General features: G+C 41.8%; 1 protein-coding gene across 1 annotated transcript; it reads right to left on the minus strand.

Annotated features, from left to right (window-relative positions):
* Positions 1 to 1620: 1620 nt before the first annotated feature.
* Positions 1621 to 2655, minus strand: LOC113324062 (zinc finger BED domain-containing protein RICESLEEPER 2-like). The gene has a single exon (XM_026572403.1). The coding sequence runs from the start codon at positions 2653 to 2655 to the stop codon at positions 1621 to 1623; it is 1035 nt and encodes a 344-aa protein (XP_026428188.1).
* Between the last annotated feature and the right edge of the window lie 13080 nt (positions 2656 to 15735).

Consider the following 15735-nt stretch of genomic DNA (forward strand, 5'->3'; position numbering starts at 1 on the left):
TTCCTGCACAAAAAGTATCATATTCATTAATAAGGAATTAAGGATATAGGATAGGTCCAGGATTGTGATTCATATAAGTATCCTCAAAGTGACAGTAACTATTATCTATGTTTGTCCTTTTATATACAAAAGTGGGCAAACTGAAGTACAAACCGAAGCTACCGTCTACTGAACTGACTTTGAAATCTTGAATCACAACCTAAACCCTCATATGCAGTCACATATACAATATATATCGTTAGTGTCTCCCTTCATATTTATACAAAAAATAGGAGACAGTCATAATATCATATTGAAGTCCAAAATATTTCCTAAATCAGTGCCCAAAAAATGTTCTTTTTCCATGTATCTTTGTAATTTTGTGTCTAGAAGTGTATCACTTCAAGATGCTCCAGTATGAATCTGTAATTTCCAGAAAAAAGTATATCAAACAAAAGGATGTGTTAATGTAAATAAATAGAATTTTCATAATTACCCGCTTTATATCGCTGAAGTACAGATACTAATTAGACGCATAAGAACTTACTGCCTCATTGTTGTTTGCTGGCTCAAATGCCAATACATCCTCACTAATATCATTATATTTCACTTCCTCAACATCAGTTGATGCAGCTCCTACATATAATTGAAAATAAGTAATTATGAATCTCATATATTGTTAAATAGACTTACAACTAATTTTAAATATTACTCAAGACACTTAGCCTCTTACCGATTCCATATATCCAATCACGAGTTGTTATCAATGCCTCGGCACTTTCAGGTGATAAGGAGCTGCGATATCTGTCAAGTACCCTTCCCCCAAGGCTAAATGCAGATTCCGAAGCAACAGTTGAAATAGGAATTGATAAAATATCGGTTGCCATTCTTGTAAGATTAGGGTATCGTAGTTCTTGGCTTCTCCAATACTTCAAGATGTCAAAATCAGTTGACATTGATCCTGATGACTCACTTAGATATTGTTCTAGTTCTGACTTGTCAGATTGTTGACCACCATTTTTTTTTGCCGCGGCAAATTCCTGCATCAAAAAACTTCAACAATTAACTACCAGTTCTATATGGACAGTTATAGAAATGTTCAAGCAGTTAAAACTTAAAGAAATATCACCTGCATAAAAGCACTTCCATTGCGTCCAGAATTCCCACCATTTACAGTACCCGAATTCTGAGTTTCATTGGTTGTCGAACCTCTTAAAGTTGACGTATGATACTCTTTATAGAGTGCCGCCATCCTTTTTCTAATAATATCAACTTCCTTCTTCATTTCACGCTCAACAGGATACACCTTTTCTAAAGTAAACTCTACAAATTCAAACTTCAATCGAGGGTCTAAAACGACTGCCATTGCCAATATTGGACTCAATTTTTTCCAATACTTGGCAAATTTTTCTTGCATTTTCTTCGCCATGTTTCTGATGAACTCAATGTCATTAGTTGTCTCTTGATCTAATAATACTTTAATCTGACAAACCCCATCAAAATAAAAATTAGAAGTAGGATACTTGTTTCCAGAGAATAGAGTCGTGAGGTCATAAAAGACCTTGAGAAACTTCGTGACCACTTTGATTTGCTCCCATTCTTCCCCATTAGGAGACTCTGCATAGTCAGGGTCCACCAACCTCAAATGAGTGAAGACTTTTTCATACGAAATACAACTTTGCAACATAATATAAGTAGAATTCCATCTTGTCGAACACCCATCTTTACTGACATTCCTAAATCGCTGACAGTATCCAAGAAATTTTGTTTTCTTCTTTGTGAACCTTTAAGGTACTTCACTGCTAACCTTATCTTGATTACTGCTGGATCAATCTCTGTCAGTCCATCTCTTACAATAAGATTTATTATGTGAGCACAACACCTTATATGAAAGTTTCTTTTCCCAGTATCCGACATAACATTCCTTGCAATGAATCGACTCTTCATTATCTTAACACATGAAGTATTTGATGCAGCGTTATCCAAAGTGATGCTAGTTACTTTTCCTTCAATTCCCCAATCATTTAACATCAGAAATAACTTATCTGAAAGTGCTTGACCAGTATGGGGTGGTGGCAATGGAGAAAAATTTAAAAGAAACTTCTGCAATACCCAATCTTGATCAACAAAGTGTACTGTTAAACTTATGTATCCAGTGGTGTTGACGGAGGTCCACATGTCTGATGTTAGACATATTTTACCTGGAGCACATTGTAATTTCTTGCGAATAACTTCTTTTTGGAACTTATGCATTTTAAGAATATCAGACCTTGTAGTATTCCTTGATATGGTTTCAACATCGACATTCATATAACTACATAACTCCCTAAATTCAGTCCATTCTACACAATTAAAGGGGAGATTTTTACCAATAATTAGTCTTGCAACTAAATCCCGAAACTTTGATTGATCTATTTTGCGTGCACGAGTAGCCAGTTTTCCATTATTTGTAGATAACAAAAGTTTCCCCACATCTTGCATCTTCAGTCTAGGGCACTTCTTTAAATGCCTTGACATAGTTGATGTTCCTCCTTTCTGACTGTCATAAGCATATTCCTTCCTAAAATGCTTGCACGTAGCCTTTTCTTTACCATCTTTGTCTCGTGACCAATCAAAATCATTCCATACTTTTGATGTAAATTTCTTTTTCTTTGAAGCATGCTCTTGACTTGTCATCGACTCTACTACTGATATCCTCTTCACTCATGACATCGTCATGGTCTTGTTCAACTGACATTTTAGGAAGCTACATAAAGAATTCAAAAATCAAAATTAGTAAGCCTTGAGCTACATCACAGGGGACTAGAGCTGTCAATAATTAAAATCCCAACAAGTACACATCCCAAACCGGCAAAGGCAAAGCCAACAAAAGTATGCTTTTTTACACTTTCATGTAAGCCAAAATAAAACATGTGCTTTCTGATTCTGACATGCTGCATATGGAGTTCATTTCCATTTTCAGAATCAGTAAACCTTTGTAATTCAAATAAATATTCACAAGCATAACGTAAGCAAGCTATGCATTATTAATTTATTATAAATTGACATTAAGAGATAGATTGACATTAAGAGACATGAGTTAACAATAAATGACACAAATTCGTGAAAAGGGTATTGTGGTTCTAAGAATCATTTCCACAAACACCTAACAGTACTTAAAACAAGTTATGCATTAAAAACTTATAACTACTCACTTAGATTAGGAAAGTAGAAGTAAAATCATCGGCCAATTTTTCCTATTCTTCTTCAACGGTAGTCTAAAGAAAGCCCTAACCCATGAAAATCAAACAAATAGTTAGAAAATTTTTTAAAAAAAAAAAGATCATTAAAGTTAAACTTAAAGATCAAAATCTAATCTATAACTTAGAAGTGAAAAAACAACCTAAAGGATAAAACTTGGTTAGTTGATTACGAGTAAAGCCCTAACCCTAACCCCTGAAAATCAAACAGAATAACAGATAGTTAGAAAATTAAAAAAAAGATCATTATAGTTAAACAGTAAACTTAAAGATCAAAGATTCAAAATCTAATCTAGAACTTAGAATAGAAAAAACAACCCTATTTAGTTTTAAGTTAGAAAAAGAGACGAACTCACGAACACGAATACGGAATACCTCTGCAGCTCTGCTCTGCCTCCACCCTCCAGTCCAGATCTAAAACTTAAGAGAAGTTTTCTGATTTCTCTTTCTTTGGAAAACTTAGATAAGAATGAGAAGTACCCGGTTACCTGGGTAGCAGGTAAAATACTACCGATACCTCCTATTCTAGGTTACTATCATAATTGAACGGGTTGGCTGGTAACCCGCGGGTTAGACCTAGCCCGGCTTGTTTTCTATTAGGGTCAGATATAACAGACCTAGCCCGGCCCGTTTAGGAAACAAGCCCAGCCAATCCGGGTTGAAACAAGCCGGGCTAGGGTCAACCCGCGGGCCGGGTTACTAATTGACAGCTCTATATGTACCCACTCGTGCTGATGAAATGATTGTACTGATTCCTTGGCTCAAAACCTTCGGGTTTATCATAGCCTCATCTAATATCATCACTAGAGGCGTTCACATAGAGGAAGATAAAGAAAACGTAGTACAAAAGTAAAATCCGTGGAGTATCAAATGAACGTATAGTACTAAAATGTAAATAAGACTCGGATTTACGTGGTTCAGCACTAAGGCCTACATCCATGGGGTTGTCATTTTCACTATGCATTGATGATTACAGAGGTAGTCGAATGACTTTGGAGTTTACATAGGTCTGTGAATTGTAAAAGATAAACTTACACTTACAATTCTTCTCTCTCCCCTTTCTCCACTCTTTTTTTCCGATCCCCTTACTCTTGGTGGAGAGGGGGTATTTATAGGGTTAGATTGTGGGACCCGTTTCTGAGGGCCGTTAGAACCTTATCTTCTTGTGCTTTGTGTCCATCACGCGGAGGTATTCGTTCATTACTTAATCACGCAGAGTAATCCTCGTTCGTTCCACAGGTTGATCGAAACGTATACTGCTAATATTGTTTAATGCGGGTAGTTGAGACGCATGCTCGTGTCAGACAAGTGTCTTCTGCCTCTGTTACATCCATGTCAGTTAACCTTCTCTTCACCGTTGATCTTAGCTTATTTTGGGGATGAGATAAAGTAACTCTTCGGGAGTTATTTGGTGCTCCGCAGTACATCGTGTTTTCGATACATCTTTTAACTTCTTCCCTTAGATTTGTTCGAGCAAAGATCCGACGTCGACGAGACGGGCTTCTTGGCTGTGGGCGTGTGTCATCATGTTTTAATGACATTGTCCGCATGCTCTCCACGTGTCTTCCTGTATACACGTGTTTGATGATGAAATATGTACACACAATTTGCCCCTTTTCTTCGGGCTTGAGTGTTTAGTGAGAGTATTGAAGAAAACAGACGTTACATATTCTTCCTCTCTCCTAATAACTTCTCCTAGATACTTGGGCATGTTTCTTACTTGTGCATTAACTGCTCATTTAACGGGCACGTTTCCCATTCCTCCTTTAACTTCTTTCTCTTTCTTTCGAGTATATTAAGGAGAGAAGAAAAATTAATTTCATTCAACGTTCCACAAAATTAATTTCATTCTCCCTGTCAGTATTCATTCTTTGTTCTTGAACCATTAAATTCTCTATGTCCCTAGCATTAACCACGCTCGTTTCTTCTTTGTTTCTGGTTTGTTGTCTTCTTTCGGGATTTTGTTTGTGGTGGTAAGGTTTCTTTTCTTCGTTTCTATAGTTTTAAGTTGTGTTGATTGTAAATTTTTTGCTGCTGTCGTCCCTTGTTTGTGATGAAGAACATCTTTTGATACATGTATGTTAGTTTGCCCCTGTTCTTCTTCTCAAGTCGAGGAGGCCATTGTTTTGTTTTGATTGGATTTTTAAGGTTAAGGTTTTAGGGTTTTGGGGAATTCAAGCATGTATGCTAGTTTTAGGGTTTCTGGGTTATATTGAGATGAACTTCTAATTTTGTGGTTTTTTGATCTTTGGTGATGTCCTCGTGTTTGGTTCTAACTTTGTTTATGTTGTACATCTTCGCAGCCATGTCTGATCGTCCGCGGCTTCCTTATCCAACTACGGCATCCAGTCTACCGAGATCCCCTCTTCGTAGAGAGTCTGATACATATCTACCTGGGGGAGATCTCTCTAGGTTGTCTCAAATGGATCCCCGCGGAAGTAAAGTTTCGTCTTCTTCTGGGACGAAGGCCTCTCCTCCTAGGAAAGGGGATCCATCGAAGAGTCCTTCCGGATCTCGATATGCTGCTGGTCGTGTTGCTTCTCGTCCTCGTGATGACTCTAGGTGTACGCAGGCACCTCCTCGTGGTGGCGCCTTCGATATTCCTCCTCTTCGTTCTGTAGCGCCCGTGCAACACCCTCTGCCGCCTCCTCCAGTACTTTCTTTCAAAGGGAAGAACTCCAAAGGTGGTGTGCCGAGAAGTGAATCGTCTAAGAATCCTCCTTTGAAAAGAAGAGCTTCCGAAGCTTTTGTTGGTTTGTCCGATCCCGCGGAAGAGGATGATTCTGCCCCGGTGATACGCAGCGTTTCGGTCAGCAAGAAGAAAGTCACGTTCAAGCACATTGACCTTGAAGTTTTCAAGGAAAAGCATGAGCTTCAAGCCTTCGAGGTTCGTTTCTATGCCCCTGAGGATGATATTACTTACGAGCTCATCTCGAAGTATCAGTTTGATCAGTTTCACCTGTTGACTACGGTTGGAGCCTTCGAGGCAGGTCTTATGCTGCCGTTGTACAAGTCTGGTGATTCTTTTATTACGATGTGCTGTCTGGTCGTGAAGGCTCTTCCACCAATACTCACAGTCATTCCGTGTCGCAATTATCGGGGAATTATCTCCGTGCACTGAGGGAATGTTATCTGCGGAGTAATGGGGAGACGACGATGACATGTTACGTTCCAAATACCGCTGAGAGGGAATGGTATACTCCTGAAAACTTCAACAACTCCTTTCGGGATTATGTCAATAGTAGGAACCGTAAACCGTGGAGTGTTAGCCTTCGGAACCTCGCTGCTCCTCGGGGCGAAATTCGTCTGTTAAGTGAGGTGAGCGATGCCAAACTGAAATATGTTCCAGGCACCGAGGGGTCGAGTCAGCGGAAACTTTTTCCCGCGCGCGAAAGGATCAAGCGTGACCATGATTATGAGTGGCACGCCACTGTTATTGAAATTGTTGGTCCTTGGGCGTATGGTTGGATTCCCGGTCCGCGCGGTTGGCGTCCTTCTGAGAGCAGCAGGCCTCGGGAATCTCATCCTGCTCGTTATGGAGATTTCTGTCCTTGGCGTTTAAATTTCGAAGGCATGGACTTTCCTTATGCTCTCGACGTCGTTGAAGGAGACGAGGAGGAAGGTTCTGGTGCTATACTTCCATCGAAGAGTGCCACTACTGCCAAGGTATGGTTATTGTAGATTCTGGCCGTGCCCCTCCTTTTTTGAAAATCAAACTATGAAGAAATAACTCTTTTTGTGGAACGTGTGTTGGTTTGCAGGTGTCGAAGAAGAAAAAGATTGGGCCCAAGCAGTCTTCTACCATTGTAACGGGTGAGGCTGAGGTTCATGAAGAAGTTACCAGTCCGGTGAACGAAGAGTTTGCCGAGGATGAAGAAATTTTCGATGGGGAAGAACGCACTAATACTTCCCCTCCTGATGTCGAGGAAGAATTTGGTGCGGGGTGTGATGGTGTTGTAGGGAGGAATAACGCCGTGGTGGCTGACGAAGGTGTTATCGCGGACATGTCTTCTCCTGCTGGTGAGGCTGCGGAAACTCTCCCCACCATTTCTCAAGAATTCTCGTTTGACAAGATATATTCCGCGGGGGAACTCTTTGACGATGCCCTTGATTTTCCTGAAGACTTTTCTTTGCTTTCCCCCAATGATGATTGGGATGTGCTCGGGGGTTCTGGTAAGGAAGATGCTGCTGTTCAGAATGAGGGCGCGGATGATCATAATGCGCGTGGTGATGACGAAACTTGTGCCGTTGGGGCAATGTCAGCTAAGGGGAAGTCTGTGGTTGACTTGCCGTCCGAGGATTTCCCTCATTCGCTGATGTTTGAGGGTGAGGATGCCATAATGGATTGGCTCAAGAAAAAGAGTCTGTTGTTTGTTCCTCACCCTGCCACGGTAGTTGCTGGTGAGAAAGATTCCGATGCTTATACCCGTCGGATGATGGAACTATCTCTCAAGGCGCGTGTTGCTGAGATATGGGGGAAAAGCTTGAGTGTTCCAGAGGCTACTCTCCCTCTTCTGCTGCTGACATGATGGCCATAGACGATGGGTACCAATATGGTTTTCCCCAGCAGCGTGTCTTGGAGGTAATTCCTCGTACGTATCTCTTCGTGACAATTGAATCCTTCGGTGTAATAATGTTTGCCGTTTGACGTGTAGATGATGAGGAGTGAGCATTGTAACCATGTGTTGTATCAATTCTTTAAAGCGAAATATTTGAAGCTGGAAGCTAAGCTTCGTCACAGAGAAAAGCCATTATCTGCGGCTGAGGTGGAGATAGAAGAACTGAAGAAAAGCCTTAAAGATAAAGAAATGTTGGGTGAAGCGGAGGCTGGTCTTCGTTCAGAGCTTGCCGCCGTTCGTGCTGAGTTAGAGCAAACTCGCGGCCAAGTTTCAGCTTTCACAGGTTTGGTTCTTCTTCATCTTTTATCCCTCGTAATTCCTCTATACTACTTAGTTTTTCTGTCTGATCCTCCCCACCCTATCTTCAGTGGGTGGCGTCCCCGAGCTGATATGGCTTCGAAACGAAAAGGCCCGGAAAAAATCTCGTATCAAAGAGTTGGTCGAAAAAATTAAGAGCGAAGCCAAAAAGTGGGACGCTCGAGCTGAGGGATGGCGCGCAAGGCATGTTCATATGGTTGATATGCAGAATCTGTATACTCATGACCGTACTTTGTTCAATGGTACGCTGCTGTGGACACGTGAGAATCTGCGGGAATCCCGTGAGCGTACTTCGTTGTTGGAGTCTAGAATACATCTTCTGGAAGAGGAATTACAAAAGGCTCTCTCCCTTCCTTTTCCAGGAATTAAGGAGAGTATGTTGTGCCTTACTAGAGAAAGGGACGATGCCAGAGCCGAAGTTGGGGCTTTCAGCAAAGCCCTTGCAGCGTCTCGCGCTGAACTAGCCCGCCAGGATGAGTCTGAGAGGAATCTTGAAGTATGTATGTACAGACTTAGCAAAGGGGTAACAGAGATAAACAATGAAGTCAACCACCTTCGTCACATGGATTCGATGAAGCAGGTAGAATTAGATTCCAGTCAATTTACTCTCACCAACCTTCAACTAGATTATAAGAAATTATCCGAGGAATATGACCATCTTGATGAAGCGCGAGATGCGGTTGTTAATGAGTATGAAGAGTCTTCGGCTTGTGCCGAAGGTATAACCTATTTCGTCGAGTGTGATTGTGTCTTTTCTGTGCTAACTCCCTTGTGTTGTCTTTTTCAGAGCTCGAGGGACAACTCCGCGTTGCAAATGAAAAATTTGAAAAGGCTCAATCTTCCTTAGCGGCAGCAGGAAGAACAGACTAATCATTTTAAGAGTTTGGCGGCATCCCGCGAGGAGGCCGTTGGTGCTGCTTCTAAAGAAGTGAATCGTCTATCGTTGTTATCTCAAGCCCACCAGCGGACGACAGTTATTATGCATAAGGCTCGGTGTCAATTGGCTGAGGAGACAAACAAGATGCTGGAGAAGATTGAGCTTGGCCTTAAGACCGAGCATGGCCTCGTGAAGAGCTATCCGCGTCGTCCTGTACCTGCCTCCTTGCCTGGCTCCTCGGGACCCTCATCTGGTGGGAGCGTCCCTTCAACTCTTCGGAACAACCCTGCTGATGGGGCGGCATCATCTAAGTAGAGACCGCGCATCATTAGCCTTCCGTTAGATTTTGCTAGTATTTTGTAAAAAGAATATTTTTGATGTTTTTCCTTGTATTGGCCTTGCCGCTTTTTGTAACCAACCTTTATGAAATGGATCTTCTTTTGATATACCTGCAATATCAGTTTGTTGTTTTATTTTAAGCATTGTGAGGAAGGACACTAAAAACAAAAGAAGAGTGTTTTAAGTGTTTGGGTGCGATACCGAAGGGAGGTACCTTCGTGATCGTCTTGAGACCTGTCACCCCGCTGGCGAACCCTTGGCCAGAGGATTCCCAGACGGTGGGGGTCGAGGCAACGTTCTAGGATATGGGGTTAAAATATTTACATACACCCATTCCGTCGACCCGTTGCCTTAAGATTGGTTGGGTATCTCTTTCTGCTGGGTGCCTTCCCCGGTCTTACACTTATGGACACTGATGGGGAGCCCTGAGAGATTGTAGTTGACTACTTTCCCCAATATTGTTGATAGTTTTGTTTACTCGAATTTCAGAAAGCTTGTTTGATTGATAGGTTGAGGCTGCTACTCCTCGTCCAGAGATAGAAACATGTAGAGCGGTTACGCTGCCTTCTTCTTCTGGATTCTTCACGCAGATGCAAAGCTGCGTTGCACCTGGGTAGTATGGTTTGAGCCACTTAGCATTCCAAGGATGTCGGAGAACCTCGCCTTTCAGATTGCGAAGATGTAGGAACCGTTCCCGCAATGTCGTGTATTATAAAAGGTCCTCCCCACGTAGGTGCTAGCTTTCCCCATTTCTTTTCTCGTTGATACTGTGGGATTGTTCTTAGCACATACTGCCCCTCTACAAAATTTCGAAGTTTTACCTTTTTGTTGTACTCCCTTGCTAGTCTTCGTTGATAATTTTCCATCTTCTGCAATGCTGCTTCCCTTCTTCCTTCCAGGTCGTCCAATCTCTCAACATCATGTCTGTTGTGAGATTTTTCTCCCATGCTTCAGTCTTTGTGGTTGGCATGAGGATCTCTGTTGGGATGACGCTTCAGCTCCATAAGTGAGGAGAAACGGGGATTCCCCAGTGGCAGATCTTCGTGTTGTCCTGTATGCCCATAACACATTGTGCAACTGTTCACACCATCGCCCCTTATGTTCGTCTAATTGCTTTTTGAGGATAAGGGCGAGGGTCTTGTTAGTGGCTTCCGCTTGTCCGTTTTTGAGGGTATATGGGGGTGGATTTGTTCTTCCTTATTTTGAAAGTATCGAAGAGCATGTCTATATTTTTCCCTTGTAGCTGCTTACCATTATCGGACACGATTTCTGCTGGTATGCCGAACCTGCAAATGATGTTTTGGAATATGAAAGTAAACACATCCACGTCTCTGATCCTGGCTAAGGCTTTAGCTTCCACCCATTTACTGAAATAGTCCGTGGCTACTATCAAAAATCGTCTTTTCCCTGATCCTCGATGAAAGGCCCGACGATATCTATGCCCCATTTTGCAAATGGCCACGGGCTCTACAGAATTTAACGTTGTTGCTGGCGCGTGTATTTTTGGCGAAACGCTGACATTCTTCACATCGTCGGGACATTCTTGCGGCATCCTGTATCATTGTGGGCCAGTAATATCCTTGCATTTTTGCTTTGTCGGCTAGTGATCTCATGCCGCTATGATTCCCTGCGTCACCATAATGGATGTCGTTTAGAATTCGATGCCCCTCTTTCCTGGACAAGCACGTAGTAACGGTCCGAGGAAGGATTTCTTGTACAGGATTCCATCCCGAAGGTCATATCTTCCTGCTTTGGAGAGTATTTTCCTGGCTTGTTTATGATCCGCGGGTAAAGTTCCTTCTTGGAGAAACGCATGGATCACCTTCTCCAATCATCTTCGTTGCTGAAATCTTCGTCTTGATTTGCTCTTGACAGGATGTCTCTTCGTCAAAATCGTTATGGATGTCTTCTCCTACCTGGTCTTCGATATTTTCCACTGTATCTTGATTGGTAGCGAAGGAGAATTGTGATGCAATCGAAGGCTCGTATACCCTTGTTATTAATAGCTTCGACGCTTTTGTCCTTCAGCATGGATGATATATGCTAGGGCATCCGCGTGCCTGAGATCCCTTCTGCATAAGTGCCGGAACTTGATGTTGGAATTTGTGATGCCAATGTTTGGACCAAGGCCATGTAAGCTGAGAGGGTGTCGTCGTACACATTGTACTCGAGCCCTATTTCGTATGACAAGCTGCGAATCACTTGTCAGTCTTACATCGGTTACCCCATTCTATTATTAAACGGAGGGCATGTACGACTGCCTCATATTCGACGATGTTGTTAGTATGCTCTTTGAATTCTAACCTGAGTTCCTGTACGATCCTTTCTCCGGTTGGGGTGGTGATGACGATGCCTATTCCTGCTCCTTCCTTATTTTTGGAACCATCGACGAAGACTTCCCATTGTCTTTGACTCGCAGGTTAGAGGATATCCATTGGATCCTTGCTTTCTTCCTCGGCTTCTGGTATTCCCTCAATCTCCTCGTCATTGTCCAGGGGGAGGTCTGCTAAGAAGTCCGCCAAAACTTGGGATTTTCGGGAATGTTGAATTTCATGGATGATGTTGAATTGATCCAGGTGGGTGTTCCACTTGGCTATTCTGCCCACTTTTCCTGCGCTTTTAAGGACTGCTTCCAGTGGTGCTTTGCATGGGACCCGGATGAAGTGAGTTAGGAAGTAGGTTCTCAGCTTTTGAGTAGCCCATACCAATGCTAGGATAAGTTGTTAGATCTTCGTGTAGTTCCTTTCTGCCGAATTGAGGGTCTTACTGACATAGTAGATAGGCTGTTCTATCTTCGTATTGGTTTTAACCAAAACTGCGCTAACTGCGTCTTCCGTCGCTGCTATGTACAATGCCAAAACCTCATCAGGATCAGGCTTCTGCAGGATTGGAATTGAAGCGAGGTGTTCTTTGATTTTCTGGAAGGCCTCTTCGCATTCTGCGGTCCATTCAAACTTACTCCCTTTTTTGAGAATATTGAAAAAATGTTTGCATTTGTCCGAGGATCGGGAAATAAATCTTCCCAAGGCTGCTATGGACCCATTGAGCTTCTGCACTTCTTTTAACGGCATTTCTACTATGGCTTGAATCTTCGCTGGGTCTACGTCAATGCCCCTTTTTGTTACCAGATATCCGAGGAATTTCCCTGAAGTGACACCGAAGGTGCATTTATCTGGGTTTACTTTCATGTGATGCTTCCTCATTGCTTCGAATATATCTCTCAGATCCTGATGGTGATCTTTGCGCAGCTTACTTTTGGCGATTGTGGGACCCGTTTCTGAGGGCCGTTGGAACCCGTTTCTGAGGGCCGTTGGAACCTTATCTTCTTGTGCTTTGTGTCCATCACACGGAGGTCTTCGTTTATTACTTAATCACTCAGAGTAATCCTCGTTCGTTCCACGGGTTGATCGACACGTATACTGCTCAGAGTGTTTAATGCGGGTAGTTGAGATGCATGCTCGTGTCAGACAAGTGTCTTCTGCCCATGTCACATCCATGTCAGTTAACCTTCTCTTCACCGTTGATCTTAGCTTCTTTTGGGGATGAGATAAAGTAACTCTTCGGGAGTTATTTGGTGCTCCGCAGTACATCGTGTTTTCGATACATCTTTTAACTTCTGCCCTTAGATTTGTTCGGGCAAAGATCCGACGTCGACGGGACGGGCTTCTTGACTGTGGGCGTGTGTCATCATGTTTTGATGACTTTGTCCGTATGCTCTCCACGTGTCTTCCTGTATACACGTGTTTGATGATGAAATATGTACACACAAGCCGAACCTTGCAGATCTTGGTTGTAACTAATATGACTTTCTTGAAGAAATATATATAGGTGCATCTTTATTGTTTGCATTAGCAACATCCTCTTAAGTCTTAATAGTTTAAGTAAAGAATTTTATTCTACACTTTGTTATTCTGATCAGTTTTCTCCCTCATTTCAGCTTAATTACTGGTTTCAAATGGATTAATAGTATAAACTAAATTAGCAAATGCATTGCCAAATAAATTATGCATCTTCGATTTCACTAGAGTAGGAGAGTCTTTTATTACCTTCTACACTAAAAGGATGCTTATTCTTAATTTCCAGATGATCAACTTGTTAGGTATTTCATTCCCATACTTGTTAGTGATTTCTTTTCCGCACATACTTTCCTCCACTGGCATGTAAACTTGCCAACATTGCTAATAGGATCTACCAATTTGTCTGAGGGTGTATCAAAATCAATCACCATCTGACACTTAAAGATGGGCTTTATGCTCATCTAGTATGTTTTCATTCAAGGCTTTGTACACTAAGTTACTTCGGAAGATAGTGTGAGAATTTTCCATATGTCTTCATCAGGAAATCTAGTATTCATCCTAAGATTAATTTTCAAATGTGTTGTTCAATTCATGGAAGAATAAACCCGTTGGATATGTTGCACCATAAAGGAATTAACATGCAAGGTCTATGTATACTTTTTGGAGATAGTTCTAAGTTCTAGCACCATATTTTTATGCAATGTAAGGTTGAATAAAGAGTTTTATCTCTTTTAACTCCCGATAAAACCTTAAAAAAAAAAAAGAAAAAAAAAACCTCCAGATAATTGGGCCTCGATTTTCGTAGTTTCTCATAAAAACATGGCATCCTGAATATCTCTCTAATTTAGGGCACGTCATTTGGGAAGAATTGGCAACCTTGCCATGACGTTAGCAACGATTTCATCCAGGAGGTCGGAATTGAAGTTGTCGTTAAAAAAATAAATAAAATTTATACTCCATACCAAAGATATATTGATTGATGCTAAGGCCAAGCATTATGGTGTATGATTTTTCTTGGTTTTAACAAGATTATAGGAAAGTACTATGGCGTATCTCTTGGCTATAGCGATGTAGACAAAAACTTTGGCTTAGACGGTGAGGGGGAAGAGATCTGATCCTCATTCAAGTTGAAAAATGAACAACCGGAAATCAGTTTCCCTAATAAAATTTATAGAAAGTCAATATCGGCAAAGTAGTATCTTGGGTCCGCCATTTAGGTTAAATATTTATTTTTTTGTTGGTGGGGACCAAAAAAAAAAAAAAAAAAAACCTGACGAAATCAGTTCCCGTCAACACTGATTAGTTTTCCGTGGAGGCTTTTTCCCTCGGTTGACTTGGCTATAGTATATGCACAACGGGTAGGGTGGGTAGGATATGACCTATACCCGCCATCCTACCCGTTTATTGGCGGTTAAGAAAAATTTCACCCGCCACCCTACCCGTCATTAAACGGGTAAGATCCTACCCAACTCATTCTCTGGCGGGTCGGATAGGGTAGGGTGGCGGGTATAACCGTTTTTTTTTTCTGCAGGAACAGATACATCATCAAGTACAACAGAATGGGGTATGTCTGAGATGATGAAAGTGAATTACAGGAACTAAACTAACAAGAGAAACTGCTGGTTCTTGTTGCACAGTTAAGAGTTTTCTGCACTTCTTGAGCAAGTAAATCTACGTTTGGTGATCCAGAAGATGAAAAAACTTCAGAAATTGAAGGAGGAGAAGGAGTCGAAGATATGGGTGTTGCTGTTGGTGTTCCTCTTCCTCTTCCCCAAACACAAATACCACCACCACCACCACGATCTCCAGTTTCACCAACACGATCTCCAGTTTCACCGCCTCCAAGACCTCCAGTTACACCACCACCACGACCTCCAGTTACACCACCAACACGACCGCCAACATTTCCACCACCCCGACCACGACCTCCAGTTTCACCACCACGACCACGACCTCCAGTGACACTACCACCCCGACCTCCAGCATCACCAACGCGACCACAAATTCCATAACTTTAGCTTTCTTAGCCAACAACTAACAAGCATTGCAGCTCTTCATATTGACCTTTTTCTTCAATCATCATCTACGATGATGGAATAAGTACTAAGATCACCAAATAAATCTGCATACAAGTAATATCACAACAATTTGAGTAAAGAGAGAAACAAAAAGAGTTTTAGAGTACTAGTTGAATGACCATAATGGTTTTTGATTAATCAATTCAAAGTGTGACACTATAGAGATATATAAAGACAACTCCATAAAACAGACGGCCAAAAAGAATGTAGGAGAAAAGCAAAAGGCAGTGAAGAAGTAGTGGTGGTGGTAGTCACTGGGATTTGGATCTGCATACACAGTCAGATGTATCCATATCTATAGAATGCCAATCCAACAACATGTCAACAACGATCTTGAATAATGAATGTATATATCTTTAGGTATTTATTTAGACTACTATGTATAAAGTTACTGGTAGCTTATAAGGTGTAAGAACTCTCAAAGATATATTCGCAGTCCTGTCTGTTGGTGACAGGCTCTGGACATTTGAGTGAGACTTGTTAGTTTTG

Source organism: Papaver somniferum, chromosome 11 (genome assembly GCF_003573695.1).
Source record: "Papaver somniferum cultivar HN1 chromosome 11, ASM357369v1, whole genome shotgun sequence".
NCBI lineage: Eukaryota > Viridiplantae > Streptophyta > Magnoliopsida > Ranunculales > Papaveraceae > Papaver > Papaver somniferum.